The 16276-nt window shown below is 35.1% G+C and overlaps 1 protein-coding gene across 8 annotated transcripts in view; it reads right to left on the bottom strand.

The window, feature by feature from the left end:
• The window catches only part of TENM1 (teneurin transmembrane protein 1), a 1194370-nt gene that overhangs the window by 213012 nt on the left and 965082 nt on the right, over positions 1-16276 (bottom strand). For all 8 annotated transcript variants that reach the window (XM_074324280.2, XM_074324276.2, XM_088794943.1 and 5 more), the window contains one exon: positions 10045-10261. In XM_074324280.2, coding sequence (XP_074180381.1) covers positions 10045-10261 — 217 coding nt within the window. The remainder of the gene's footprint in view (positions 1-10044; positions 10262-16276) is intronic.

Genomic DNA, 16276 nt, shown 5'->3' on the forward strand with positions numbered 1-16276 from the left:
GCCTACAAAGATGGTGCTATCCAGAGGACATCATTAACCGTGGACATTTACCAACTGCTGAGCGCTTTCTATGTGCAGAGTGTGTAGTGGAGATAAGCTCCAACATGTCATTCTTTCTTTCTCCCCAAACGTGCATTAATTCTGCCCTCTCTATGGATACATTTAGATGACAGAACCAGCTAGAGACACTGCAAGCAAACAGTATGGCTAAAAAGCAGGTAATACGTGTTTCAGACTTTCACATTTCAATTCTAATCGAGCAGTAAGATAGATAAAGTGTTAGAAAATACCTGTTCATACTGAGATAAGCTGTAGATAGCTACTGGTATTACTAATCACAATTATTAAGCATCTGAGAACATCTGAGTTTCAAAATATCACAAATAATCAATTTAACAGCTTTTTGAAGATTTGTGCTCTGATTGCTTTTTATTGTTTGCCTAAGAGCATCTGCAAAAAAGTGGAAGTCACACGTTCTTTCTTTTTGGTACCTTTAGGTGTTGACTGCTGATTTCAGGAGATAGTCAGCACTATAAATCTTGGAAGTTTCAGCACTTTGCAATTTTTAAAATGTGTCTTGAACATGTGTTTCCTGAACTTTAGCATTAGACAAAATAGTCTGAAAATGAGGAGATCCCATGTTCACACATGTAACACCTTTCATGTAAACGAGGTCAAAGTGTTGTATTAGCAAGTAGAAACCATTTTACTTCCCACTTAGGATAACAAAAGCAGAAGCCATAAGCAAAGGAGGTTGCTCAGGAAAAGCAACATGGGAAGACAAATAATCACAAGGAACCATGGCAGAGCCAAGCTCCACTTGGATTCCTTTTCCGAATGTTGGCAGGTCATATGCAGTGCCTTCCTTTAGAAAGACACATGACCACAAAATAGGTTTGAGGATGCTGATACCTCAGAAAGTGCTTCCCCCGTGCTTAGTTTATTCAATTTATTCGTTATTTGTTGCATTGTGTGTTTATCAGCCCATAGTTGTGTACCTGGTATAATGTTTTTCATGTCTCATGCTGAACAATACACAAACATCTGCCATTAGCAAATAGATGGGGAGTTTCTTAACTAACAGATTAATGAAAAAGTTAAACACAAAGCAACAGATTCAAATTTCTACCTCAGAAAATTGCGAATGGTTATGTTATAGACCTGTGTTTTACCTGTACGTAGATGAAACTGGTAATTTTAAGAATGCTTGAATACTATAATAATGTTGTATTTCCTCATAAATATTCTAAAATATAAGCTTTTCTTACCTCTTCTTTTTCATAATTCCAAATCAGTAAGTAATTTCTATATATTTTATCTCTAATTGATGAAAATCTGCTATTTGATTTTTTCTTTTCTTTTCATGACTAATGGTCTAGGGCTGTTGCAGATTTCTCTTTCTAGAGGTTATTCAGTTTGTCTGAGGTATTCGACTTTTCTCAATGTGATCCTGGAGAAAAGGCACCCCATACATTTATGAGTAAAATCTAGTACACTAACCAGTATGTAATTCCTTGAAAGGTTTGTCTTACCTTTCCATTTCATACAATGCTGCAGTTTTAATTCAGTGGGCCCCTAAAATTCACTGCCAGGCTCCTGCTTGTGTGACAATCTATTGCATAAGTTTCCAGGTATCAGGAAACAGTCATGCCAAGATCATCTAACATACAGACGAATTCTATGAGGCCTATGCTCTAGTATCACTTCTCCGGAGAGGCTTCCCTGCACCACTCTGTCTAAAATAGTGACTCTCTGTCCCTACCTATTCTTTATCTCATTTGACAATACTACCTGACATTTGCCTTTTTTATTATTGTCAGTCTTCCTCACTAGACTATATAGGGAAGACACTTTGTCAGCTGTAGCCCAGAGCCTAGGGCAGTTCCTATTACTGAATGAATAAATGAGCCAAGTAAACATTGTAATATTCATTAATCTCAAGAGTGAAATGATTAATCTTCACCAATGTGGGTTATCTTGAAAGAAACTGTCAGATCTATTGTTATAAATGATGCCAAATCATCATCAATGGGAATTTTTTCATTGTGATAAATGGGAATTTTTAAATGATTGTTTTTCCCCCTGAATTCATCTGTTTAATAAAAATATTTTAAATTGTAGAAAAATTATTTATAAACCTAAATGTCAAGGGATGAAACTTCTTGTAAACAGTTAAGCTGCTCACTGTCCAAATAAGCTTTTTATTTTTCTGACAAGTCTTCAATAGTCTCTTGTATGTGTCAATTTTAGCAGCTCTTTATGCTCACCTGACTCAATTAGTTCCATCTCTGAGTTATTGCTGAAAACTTCCAGGTCAGTCTCACTTCTGTAATTGTTTAATGACTTTGTCTCATTTCCTAGAATACCTCTTGTCTTACATCCATTTATATTACCTGTCTGTCCTCATGAGAGCAGTGGAATTTGAGACCCCTTAGTTGATGAACTCCAAGATCCCTTAGAAATCTGATGTTCCATAATCCACAGAATTTATTACAATTTGTAATTAATTTAATTATATATTTACTTGATGTTTTAACTGCCTCTACCACTAGATATAAGGGGAATTCTGCAAATAAGGGAACTCTGCTTCTTTTGTTTACCTACATCCACATAGTTACTGGTACAGAGTGAGTGCTCAAGAAATCTTTGTTGAATAAATGAGTGAATATATAACCTCATCACTTTAAAATGAGTTGATATCAGGATATTATATTATATTAGGTATAGCAGAGGACTTTGGTATCTCTTCTAGAGGAAGCTAAAGTCCTCAGTTACTCTGGAAATACTAACATTTCAATAAAATACATATCTGTAAAAAAACAGTAATTAGTATCTGTATGGTATGGTTATTCTTAAGTCCTAGTCTATATTCAAGATCAGCAGCTTCTGTGGCAATGATCATCTTCCTGCAACCTTCCCCTAAACCTCAGTCTTGATTAAATAAGTCATTTTGCCATTCACAAGATTTAAAATAGTATAGATTTCCAGCTCAGCTAAGTGCAGAAAAGCATGTTTTATTAAACAAGTTGTGATAAGTAATTATGGTTGTTATCAGGTATCATGAATAATCAGGAGCATGAATCAAGATTTTATTATTGAGTGGGATGTAATAAAGGAAGGGGAGGGCTTGGGTAAGTAAAAAGTTTGCCAAGAATTCCATGCTCAAGGCTTTTGTAGTACCTCAATTTGTTTTGGGACACTTATCTTTGGTTTTCTCATGAGATGGAACCAGTTAATAGCAGTCTTCCCACTGACTTCCTGATATTGCTCTTTATTTTTTAATATTTTCTTGGTTCTTAGTTTTGATTATCTAGCCCACCGAAGGCAGAGAGGATTATTGATGCTTATATTAGGTTGGTGCAAAAGTAATTGCAGATTCAAAGCTTAAAAATAATTGCAAAAACTGCAATTACTTTTGCACCAACCTAATACAAAGTTATAAATGATGTCAATTATGGGCAGGCTCTGACAGTAGTGGAATGTCTCATAAATTAAAAAAAAAAAGAGGGTGGTGGTTATCTCAGTGGTTAGAGTGCAGTGCTCATAACACCAAGGTCACTGGTTTGATTCCCACATGGGCCAGTGAGCTGCATCCTCCACAACTAGACTGAAAACAAGGACTTGACTTGGAGCTGATGGGTCCTGAAAAAACACACTGTTCCCCAATGTTACCCAATTAAAAAAATGAAAAAAGAGTACTTCATTATTGTTATATAATCACTTCATCTTTTATGAATTTGTTCCTGCACTATTTGGAGAATAGTAATCTTAACTTTGGGCTGGTTCTACATTTGGGAATTGACTTATTTGAGGTCCTAATATTATCTATGTGTTCTAAATCACCAAAATGATTCTTTCATTACCAAATATGAAAAGAGCACTTCAGTATCACCATAGCTAAGCCACTCACTCATTCACTCATTTTTTAGCTACTTTCTGCCAGATACTGTTTTGGGATCTGGGGATATAGTGGTATGAGAGATTAAAGATGGCCACAAATTCTTTGATACTTTTCTCATCAAGAGGTGGGATTTATATTCCTTTCTTTTAATCTAGGCAAGCTCTGTGACTGCTTTGACTAATAGGATATAGCACATTGTTAAAACTTCTGGACACATGCCTTAAGAGACCTGCATCTTCCATTTGCTTCCATATTCTCTTGGAATACTACCTCTTGGAGCCCTGAGCCACCATATAAAAGCTCTGACAATCCCAAGGCTGGCTGACATGCCAATATGAAGCCCAAGGAGAGAGGCTGTATCTAGAGAGATTCCTAGTGGTTGTCCAACTGTTCCAGCCCCCTGCTATGTGAGTTATCCCAGCCGAGAACCCAAACATCATGGAGAAAAGACAAGCCATCCTGTCCATACCCTGTCTGGATTTCTTACCAACAGAATCATAAAATATAAAAATAAAAAAAAAATTGTTTTAATCCATTGTGTTTTAGAGTAGTTTGCTATACAGAGATAATCAAAACAAGGGGAACAAATCAGACTCGGTTCTTGTCCTCACAGAACTTAAGATTTAGCAATTAGAACAACTCAGAGCTAATATTGTACATCCCAGTGTGGAGAAAGAAACTGAAATACAGCATCTTAATAGACACTATGTAGAAGAAGCCTATTGTCTTATTAATCCTGTGTGTTTCGTAGCCTGTTTACAGGGCTGTTATGTGCTTAGTGCTGTATTAAGTTTGGTTCCAACTCTAGAACTTTTCAACTAAGTGTAGGCATTCCACCAGGAGTGGGCACAAGAGGCTGCCAAAATTGTACCCAGCAGCATTGCTGCAAATTTTCAGATCTTTAAATTGTTCTTAAAATGTGTCCTAAGTGATAAACATAGTAGTCAAATTCCTCTCAACATACACATCCTTCTCATAGAAAGTGAACATTTGCTTCTACTATGATGAGACCTGGATTATCTGATGTCATGATTGGTGGGATATAAGATACTATAGGTTAAAATCCACTGCCCTGGGGAGTTTATTAGTCCAAGGTATGAGGCAGGATGTACACCAACTTATTCATGAGGTATACACAAGTATCCTAGTAAACTAATGGTGGAAATATCATTCCATTAATGTGATTTCTAGTTCATGTTCACTCACTTTTTTCTCTCTTTTTAAACCAACATAGTAAAGGTTCAACAATTCAGTAAAAAGATAAGAATGGATTTTTAAAGACTCTCAGGGAAATAGATCAGAAAGAAAAAAACAACAAACAAACCCTTGAGGTCTTTCCAACGAATGCTATAGAAACTGTGCAGTCCATAGGTTACAAACTCAAATGTCATCAGGGGCAGGTATGACACTGAAAGTGAGGGAAGTGAGTCAGCTGTCAGAGAAATAGTGAGTGGTGAGCTAGAGAGGCATGTCACATCCCATCCAGAGGAGCAGCTGGCTCTCAGCTCCAGGGAACCTATGCCATGCCCATGGGCCCAGAGATGCCAAACTTTGTAAATTATCTAGATAAGGAAGACATTCCAATTTTTCTATTAGATCTCCTAATTTCTAAATGTTGGAGCAAACAAAATATATCTATGGGCTGATATTAAGCAATCTCTGACATAGATGCTTCACATAGATTGATGTGGAGATCAGCCTCTCATGGCTACAAAAAAGAAGAATGAGTGTGGCCAGACCTTGCTATCAGTGGTTGCACTAACCCTGGTAGAATTCTGTTTTTTAAATGCACTTCTCCATTAATGATGGTGAGTGAAATGTCTGGCTTTGCAAATTACTGCTATCATTTAGTTTAATGTGCTCTTGATTTTACATATTTATTAAAACCTTTTGCATTATTAATAGTGATTAAATGCTTAGACATTGAAGATCAATAATGCTTCTGTTCACCTATTTACATTATTAAAAAGTAATACATCAGATAGAGCATGTAGAATATGTGGTTTACTTTGTAGCCATGTTTGGAGGAGATTGAAAAAAAGAAAGAGAGTCGAGCTACAGGGTAAAATGTATTTAGGAAAAAACACTAACCTTGTTGGGCTCGCTAGAGACTCTACTGTGGGCAGATTGCGTGTTCACAGTGACATCACACCATCATGGGGCACTGAAGGTACACATTCCATGTGCTTCACATGCCAGTGCAGCAAACTCAGAACAAGAAAGGCTAGTCTCACTTGATACACAAGGATGAACAATTATTTAACCTGTATATGCCCTTGCAGCAGTTAGTTATCTGTACGCCACCATCTTAGCTCCAAAGGCTTCTGATGGTGGCAAGACTCAGCAGCAAGTCATCTGTGTGAGTCATGTTTTGCCATTAGGCAAATGAGCCCCTTGGCAATGCTCTCTTCATCTGCCTACCCAGCTATCTCTTAGTTGTGTGGCAAAAGCAAAAATACAGAGTGGTTTACCTGATTATGGCACATAAGTGTTCTAGATTTGTTTGAGGAGTCACGGATACATAAGGGCAATAAGTCTTTTCAAGGTCAGCTAGCCCAGCTTTCTAAGTGGCCAAAGTGGCTCAGCATAGTAATTTAGAGTCAGCTCTCAGTATTCGTCTGCTTGGGTTCAAATCCTGACTCTGACACTCATTGGTGGTAACCTTAGGCAAAAGACTTACCTGGTATGTCAGTTCCTGTTTTCTCACCTGAAATGTGGAGACAATAATAGTGTCTACCATATAGGGTTTTTGTAAGAATTAAATGAGGTAACACACAGAAAAACTTAGTACAAAACCTGAAACATAATAAGTGCTCAATAACAATTTACATGTAGCAAAATGAGCACTTTACCAGTCATTTAGTTGTGTTCTTCTACCAAGAGGAAGTTCATTAGCATGGGTATAAAGTTTGTAAATAATGTCATTGAAAAGTATTAACACGTTGTGTACGGCGGGGTTTAAATCCCTCATATCCCTCTGTTCCGGCAGGTTTTTAAAAGAAACTACTTTAAAATGCACTCTTCTCTTTAAAGCGTAAATGCTTCTATGCCATTTATTATTTTTCTATAAATAATAGATTCTACAAATAAATTATTCTATAAATTATTCTATAAATAATTATTCTACAAATAATTTAATAAAATATGCAAAGTAAAAAGAGTCAACAGTAAAAACAAGAATTCTCGTTATCCGTCCTTAACGCATGGCTCAGAAAAAAATGAAGATTCTCGTGATCCGTACGCAACATGTTAAATTGACCTAGAGTTTTAAACATCACTTGGTTTCTAAGATTCTTGTACTGACCCAGATGCCATTTATTTAGTATAAGTTAGATCCAAGTCATTAGGCTTTTTTAAGGACAAGATGAAATGGGGCAGTTGTGGTAAAGGTTACAAGAGCTGCTACAATCCAAACTTGCTGGCTGTGTAGTATTGGGAAAGTTACTTAATCTTTCTGAACCCTCAGTTTCCTCGTATATAAAATGCACCAATACAAATACCTATGTCACAGAAATATTGTGAGGTTAAAATAATGCATGTTTGAGTGATTTGAAACAGATGTAAAAGCTGTGACTATTAATATGTATATATATATATATATATACATATATATATATATATATGTATATATATATGATCAGAGTTGGAATACACACACACACACACACACACACACACACACACATATACATATGATTAGAGATACCCAGAGTACTACTGCATGTGTTGATTTTTAGAGGACATGTAGTTTGATTGCTTGTCCTCAACTATGGTATTTGCCTCAGAAAAGGCCTGCACCTTTTCTGACAGACTAGATATGTCTGTAATAACTGAGTCCACTGACTGGATGGAGGAGACCTGTCATTCTGAATTGAAATGTGACTTGCAGAGCCAAATGATAACTTGGAATATTTTACAAAGGAACAAGGAAAACTCAGTCAAACAAGGAGGAGGAGAAAGGCATTAACCACCACAAGTAATAGGTTTGTTCACTCTGTGAGTGGCTTGCAAGCACTGCTGAAGCATGAAGCTGAACCACAGGGGTTGAAGTTTCTTCATGCTTTTCTAAGTTTATTGCTCAAAAGCCCCACTCTCATACATATGATTAGAGATACATGACAAGTCACAATGACTTGTCCCCATGTCTCTCTCAAGTCCTGACTTTCTCCCTTTACTTGAGTTCAGTGAGTCTTTTAATATAGCTCTATGTCATGGTTGTTATTTCTTTCACTGTGTTTTCTTTTCAGACTGACTTCTCCGTAAGCATGGAGAAAACTACATAGTTGATGACTTACCACTACCTTAAACAGGAAAATGGGAATAATGGCTGGGGTTCTTTTTGTTCCTTTTGTTCCTCTGGTGTAAAATAAATAACTTTTCACCCTCTAAATAATTACTTTGACTGTAGCCCATTTGAAAGTTACCCCAGAGTTATTGAGCTGGGAGAAACGCTTCAAAATGGGAATGACTTGAGTCTCTTGGAAGAAGGCAAGCTTTGACTAGATCCCCTGGCAGAAAAGGCCTTTATTATGATGCATTGACATTTGGGTTTTGGGTTCTGTCAGAGACTTAAAAGGTTAAAATTGCACAATAACAAAAATAATGAGAAAGTTTTTACTTTCAATAACAGTTCTAGTATACAATCTGTGAGATGGACACTGAGTGTTTTAAATTTCCATGAGCATCCTTGCACCCACCACCCACCCTTTTCTTCTGGGTGTAGGTCAAGATTGAGTTGTAATCTTCTTAGACTCTCACTGATATCAATATAAACTCTTGACTGAGTTTTACTTGGGAACCAATAACACATACTGGGAAGCAACTGAGTGGGTGGGATGTAGACAGAAGCCCCTGAAGAAATAGTTTCCATGTTTATTTTTTAAACTACTGTTTGCAATAATCTAGAACTTAGTGAAATATCAGTTTGTAGAATAAACAAAGGAGGACTTATTTAAGAGACCAGAAATATTGACTTCAGTGACTTACTTATATCTAGATAGTGCTAATTAGTAAAATATGTCATTGCTGAAGATGAAGCAGAGAATAACAATGAGCAAATTCATGTTATTACACTTCAAATAAGTAAGCAATTTTTAAAAGTTTCTTCACCTAACAGGTTGGACTTTGGTCTTAGGTCTTTAGTGGTAATTCATGCACTTGAGCGTTCCTAAAAGACAGATTTTCACAAGTCTTGCTTTTCATGTTAGGAAGTCCAATTCACCCAACTCTTTCATATGGAAAAAAGTTACATCATGGAATAAAACTTTAAAATTTAGCTTTTGAAGGGCAAGCATAACAGAATTGATAAAACCTAAACTGACTAAATGTGTTCTCACAATATAAGCTGGCATAAAAAATAAACAAAGTTCTCTATTATCACAATGGCAACAAGAATGTACGAGGTTTTTAGCTAAAAAGTTTACTATAAAAAAATATATAAAAAAATGTATTGTTTTTATAGAATAAATTTATTGGAATGTGTACTGGGAGTAAGATTTGAGGTTGTAAACAACTAAGTGTAATTTACTTCATATATGCAATGCGAGTTATTAATGTAATTCATACATTTAAGCAAAATTTGTTAGTATCAAAAAATTAGTTAGAAGCAAAACTAATATTGAAGAACATTTGATCATTGATGTAGAGACAGACTTATTTTGTGTATTTTGCCATTTTGTTGTTGTATAAATGTTCTTTACAGGTAAATTCTCTTATTAGAGTAAATATACTCTAACACATATAAGTTAAATTAACCTTTTTGTTCTTAAAATAAATGACTCTAGTTACTTTGAAAAAAAAATTAGGTTTTGAAATTCAAGAAGTTTTCAAGGGATCAATCCAGAAGCTAAACAATAAACTTGCAAATTATACTTTCATCCTGTTTTTGTCATTGAAAGACCCATCTATACTACAAAAAATACATATCATATGTGTGTGTGTTTGATGATATAGAATCTCTAGAAATGAGTTTTCTTCCTTAACTAATCAGTAAGTTCTTGGGCATTCAAGATAATCCTAAAACAGAAATCGATATGGATTGTGTGGAATGGGAAGTAACCTGATCTTTAGAAGATATCCTCCTTTAACAGTTAAGGAAAAATATGAGCACTGTTCATTAAACAATAAAATAGATACATATATACCTGCTGTCAAACGAGATCTCTGGAGGAATGACATGAGTACTGTCCTTGCCAATTAGGAATTTGATTCGATCATAGAAGAGTCTCGAAGTGTGCTGAGAGAAGAGGGGTTGGCTTTGCTGAATTAGGTCAAGAGGATCTGGTGAGCCCTGACAGAGAGGACTTACGTAACAGTTGCTTTGTTGACAACAATCAGGGTCCACACAGTCAGTCAAACCATCTGAAAAAAAAAGTGTTGAAATTTAGCTTCAAAAGAAGCAACCATTTAAAATAGGCACAAATGAAGAAAAATCTAGAATATAGCCAAAGATAATTGTCTATATTTGAGTTCAGAATCTATTAAATTCATATTTTTCATAAATTGTCACTCACTCTGAGTTTATATGGCACATCAGTAAAATTCTAACTATTTTGCTTACGAATCTTTCTTGAATTCTCTAGCATTTGTAGGCTGTATTACACTGTTTAGCATTTAGGTAGAGTATTCTGTTAGCTATCAGTCTTTAGAAGTTTCCTTTTTCCTCAGCAAGATTATCCTCCACAATAGAAACTTTTTCTTATAATTATTTTGAATTTCTCACACCATGTACATATATGAGCACACAACAAATGCTTGCCAACCTGAATTTGCTTACTTTTTAAAACATTCTTTTAGTATACTTGTCTACTGATAATTCTCAAAATAGATATTTGTGTCTCATGGTGACAAAGTGTCTAAAGTAGGTCAGTGATTTTCAAATGTGTAGTCAATTACCTGGGAAGCTTGTTAAAGATGCATATACTTGGGCCCCGCCTACTGAATCAGAATTTCTTCAGAGCTCAGGATTATACATATTTACCCTGAGTGATTCTGAAGCACTCTAAAGTTTCTAAAGAACCACTTTCTAAAGAATTTGTTTCTAAAAAGCTTCTAAAGAACCACTTTCTTCACCATATATTTGATCCCCTTTACCCTCATCTACATGGTGATGGAAGGAGAACTGACTCTGGGTGGTGAACACACAATGTGATTTATAGAGGATATAATACAGAATTGCATACCTGAAATTTATGTAACTTTACTAACACTTGTCACCCCAATAAACTTTAATTTAAAAAAAGAACCACTTTCTAAAGAATTTGTAGAAGCAACTAGAGCTTACTTGTTTCTAACAGCAGTGACGAGGTGTGATCAAACCATATGGTGAATGCTTAAATTAAAAAGAAAACTTATTACAGTAAAAGACACAGTGCCATTAATCCCCCTCAAAATAACCCCTACCCCCGCTTCTAACACACTTATCCCATTGTTCTTGCCACTTTCTGAGGCAGTTCTGGAAGACCTCTTTCGTGAGTGTCTTTAGTTGCGCTGTCTCGATGTTTTGAATAATTTTGACTTTGGGGAAGAGCCAAAAGTCGCACAGTGTCAGATCCGGTGAATAAGGTGGATGAGAACATACTGTAATGTTTTTATTTGACAGAAATTGCTGTATACTAGAAGCGATGTGTGACAGGGAGCATGGTCATAATGGAGGATGATTTACAGCACACTTTAAAACACACCTTCTCTGAACCGTAGCTCAAACCCAACTGACTGCACCGAACAAGTTGAAACTTGTCACACACTGTTACTAAGGTTCAATGTGCTGCTTCCTATATTGAAGATCCCTGCCTTTCCAGTGGATGGCACTGGGCAGCAGCATTCACCATATTTTGTGATCACAACAGAAAGGCTCTGTGTCACACAGCACTTCTGGTATACAGCAATTTCTGTCAAATAAAAATATTACGGTGTGTTCTTATCCACCTTATTCGCCAGATCTGGCACCATGTAACTTCTGGTTCTTCCCCAAAGTCAAAATGACCATGAAAGGAAAATGTTTTGAACCAATTCAGGACACGGAGGCAGCCATGACATTGCAACTAAAGACATTCACTAAAGAGGACTTACAGAACTGCTTTAGGAAGTGGCAAAAACAATGGGATAAGTGTGTTCAAAGTGAGGGGGAGAATTTTGATGGAGATTAATGGCAATTGTCTTTTACTACAATAATTACTTTTTAATTTAAACATTCACCATATTTTGTGATCACACCTTGTATGTATTTGATGCAAATATTAATAAACCTCAGGTATATGAGTGTGATGAGTCACACTAATTCATTTCCTAGGCCTTCACCATTTACTCTAGATTTCTTAATCCAGTTATACCAAGAAAAAAATTACATAAAGCCTTCATTCTTTGGTAGAGGAGTGGTGTGAGGCACAGGGGTGACTGGAGGAGAGGAGACCATTGAGAATCTAATAGGTGTCAAACACTGTATTAGGTGCTTGGGGAAGTAAAAGAGTTTTATTTGTTGTTGTTGTTGTTTGTTTTTAAGCAGCTTCTTCCTTCTTATTTTATTAGTTAAATTTATTTTAAATGTAGGTATAGTTTCTTTTTATTAGTCTCAGAAGTACAAGACAACATAATTATTAGACATTTACACACTTCACAAAGTGATAACCCAACAAGTCTACTACCCATCTGATACCATACATAGCTATTACAATACCATTGACTATACGCCCTATGCTGTACTTTATATCCCATGACTATGTGTATGTATATATGTATACATTAAAATTACGCTGATGGTAGCCATTTTGAGTACCTCATGTAATTGCAGGAGTCAAATGTGACTTGTATTCATCTTTTGTTATCAGTACATATTGAGTATTACAATTTTAATACAGTTTTTTCCTTTCTTAAAATGTGTATACATTTTTTTGGCACCCTCTGTATATATACCTATGTATAACTTTTTTTAAAGTTATAGTTGACATTCAATATTATTTTATATTAGTTTCAGGTGTACAATGCAGTAGTTAGGCATTTATATAATTTATGAAGTGATCCCCCCCAATAAGACTTGTACCTGTCTGACACCATATATAGTTTTTACAACATTATTGACTATATTCCTCATGCTGTATTTCACACCCTCATGACTATTTTCGTGACTATCAATTTGTACTTTCTAATCCCTTCACCCTTGTCACCCATCCTCCAACCCCTTCCCATCTAGCAACCATCAGTTTGTTCTCTGTATCTATGAGTGCATTTCTGTTTTGTTTGTTCATTTATTCTGTTCTTTAGATTCCACATATAAGTGAGATCATATGGTATTTGTCTTTCTCAGTCTGACTTAATTCACTTAGCATAATATCCTCTAGGTCTAATCCATGTTGCTGCAAATGGTAAGATTTCATTCTTTTTTATACCAGAGTAATACTCCATTGTATAATTGTGCCACAATTTCTTTACCCAATTGTCTATTAATGGGCATTTTAGTTGCTTCCATATCTTGGCTATTGTGAATAGCTCTGCAGTAAATATAGGGGGCATATATTTTTTCGAATTAATGTTTTGGATTTCTTTGGATGAATACCCAGGAGTGGAATTGCTGGGTCATGAGGTAATTCTGTTTTTAAATTTTTGGGGAACTGTCACACTGTCTTCCACAGTGGCTATACCAACTTACAGTCCTACCAACAGTGCATGAGGTTTCCCTTTCCTTCACATCCTCACCAACACTTATTGTTTGTTGATTTATTGATGATGGCCATTATGACAGGAGTGAGATAGTATCTCACTGTGGTTTTTATTTGCATTTCTCTGATGATTAGTGACATTGAGCATCTTTTCATAAGTCTATTGGCCATCTGTATGTCCTCTTTGGAGAAATGTCTCTTAAGGTCCTCTACCCATTTTTTAATTGGATTGTTTGTTTTTTGGTGTTGAGTTGTATGAGTTTTTAAAAAATAAATTTTGGATATTAACCCCTTATCAGATGTATCATTGGCAAATATCTTCTCCCATTCAGTAAGATGTCTTATCGTTTTGTTTATGGTTACCTTTGCTGTGAAAATACTTTTAGTTTGATGTAGTCTCATTTGTTTATTCTTTCTCTTATTTCCCTTGCCCAAAGAGATATATCAGTAAAAATATTACTAAGGATAGTATCTGAGGGCTTACTTCTTATGTTTTCTTCCAGGAGTTTTATGGTTTCAAGTGATTCATTTAAGTCTTAAATCCATTTTGAGTTTATTTATATATATGGCATAAGAAGGTGGTCCAATGTAATTTTTTTGCATGTATTTGCCCAGTTTTTCCAACACCATTTATTGAATAGACTGTCTTTACCCCAGTGTAAATTCTTGCTTCCTTTATCATGGATTAAATGACAATATAGGTGTGGATTTATTTCTGGGCTCGCTATTCTCTTCCATTGAAGTATGTGTTGGCTTTTATGTCAAAACCATGGTGTTTTGATTACTATATCCTTGTAGTATAATTTGGTGTCAGGTAGCGTGATACCGCCAACTTTGTTCTTGTTTCACAGGATGTTGTTGCTATTCACAGACTTTTATGGTTCCATATAAATTTTAGAATTACTTGCTCCAGTTCTGTGAAAAATGCCACTGGTATTTTGATAGGCATTGCATTGAATCTATATATCGCTTTGAGTAGTATGAAAATTTTAACTATATTAATTCTTCCTATCCATGAGCATGGTATATGTTTCCATTAATTTGTATCTTCTTTAATTTCTCTCTTTAGTGTCATATAATTTGCTGAGCACAGGTTTTTTTACTTCCTTGGTTAAATTTATTCCTAAGTATTTTATTTTTTTCTGATGCAATTGTAAATGGAATTGTTTTCTTAATTTCTCTTTCTGATAGTTCATTATTGGTATATAAAAATGGAACCAATTTCTGAATATTAATTTTGTACCCTGCTGCTTCACTAAATTCATTTATCAGTCCTAATTGTTTTTTGGTTGAATCTTTTGAGTTCTCTCTATATACTGCCATGTCATCTGCAAATAATGATAATTTTACTTCTTCCTTTCCCATTTGGATGCCTGTTATTTCTTTTTCCTGTCTGATTGGTGTGGCTAGAACCTCCAGTACTATGTTGAATAAAAGTGGTGAATGTGGGCATCCTTGTTTTGTTCCTGATCTTAAGGAGAATGCATTTAGCTTTTCTCCATTGAGTATCAAATTAGCTGTGGGTTTGTCATATATGGCCTTTATTCTGTTTAGATATGCTCCCTCTAGATATGTTTAGATATGTTCCCTTAGAGTTTTTATCATAAATGGATGCTGGATTTTGTCAAATGCCTTTTCTGCATCTAGTCATATAAAAATATGATTTTTATTTTTCATTTTGTTAATGGAGATGTATCACATTAATTGATTTGCGGATAATGAAACAACCTTGCATATCAGGAATGAATCCCTCTTCATCATGGTGTCTGATGTTTTTAATGCATTGCTGAATTAGATTTGCTAATATTTTGTTCAGGATTTTTGTATCTATATTTATCAGGGATATCAGACTATAGTTTTGTTTTTTGTAATGTCTTTGTCTGGCTTTGGAATCAGGATAATGGTGGCTTTGTAAAATGAGCTTGGGAGCCTTCTCTCCTCTTGAATTTTTTAGAATAGTTTGAGAAGAATAGGTGCTAATGCCTTTTGAATATTTGGTGAAATTCACCTGTGAAGCCATCTGGTCCAGGACTTTTGTTTGTTGGGAGCTTGTTGATTACTGATTCAATTTCATTAGTAGAAATTGGTCAGTTCAGATTTTCTGTTTCTTCTCGATTCAGCCTTGAAAGATTGTATGCTTCTAGACATTTATCCATTTATTTCAGATTGTCCAATTTGTTAGCATATAGTTGTTCATAGTATTTTCTAATTTTTTTTCTGTATTTCTGTGGTATCTGTTGTTACTTCTCCTCTTTACATTCTGATTTTATTAATTTGGTTCTACTCTCTCTCTTTTATTTAATGAGTCTGGTTAAAAGTTTGTCTATTTTGCTTATCTTTTCAAAAAAACAGTTCTTGGTTTCATTGATCTTTTGTTGTTGTTTTTCAGCCTCTATTTGGTTTATTTTTGTTTACTATTTCTTTTCTTTTACTCATTTTGGGCTTTGCTTGCTGTACTTTTTCCAGATCGCTTAGGTGTAAAGTTAGACCATTTATTTGAGATTTTTCTTGTTTCTTTAGGTAGGCCTGGATTGCTATGAATTTCCCTCTTAGGATGGCTTTCTCTGTATCCCATAGATTTTGGGTCATTGTGTTTTCATTTTTGTTTATCGCAAGGTATCTTTTGATTTCTTCCTTGATCTCATTGTTGACCCATTCATTATTTAGTAGCAAGTTATTTAACCTATATATGTTTGTGTGTTTTTCAGATTATTTCTTGCCA

The sequence above is a fragment of the Rhinolophus sinicus genome, chromosome 18, assembly GCF_057876585.1.
Source record: "Rhinolophus sinicus isolate RSI-liver-muscle chromosome 18, RSI-T2T, whole genome shotgun sequence".
Lineage (NCBI taxonomy): Eukaryota > Metazoa > Chordata > Mammalia > Chiroptera > Rhinolophidae > Rhinolophus > Rhinolophus sinicus.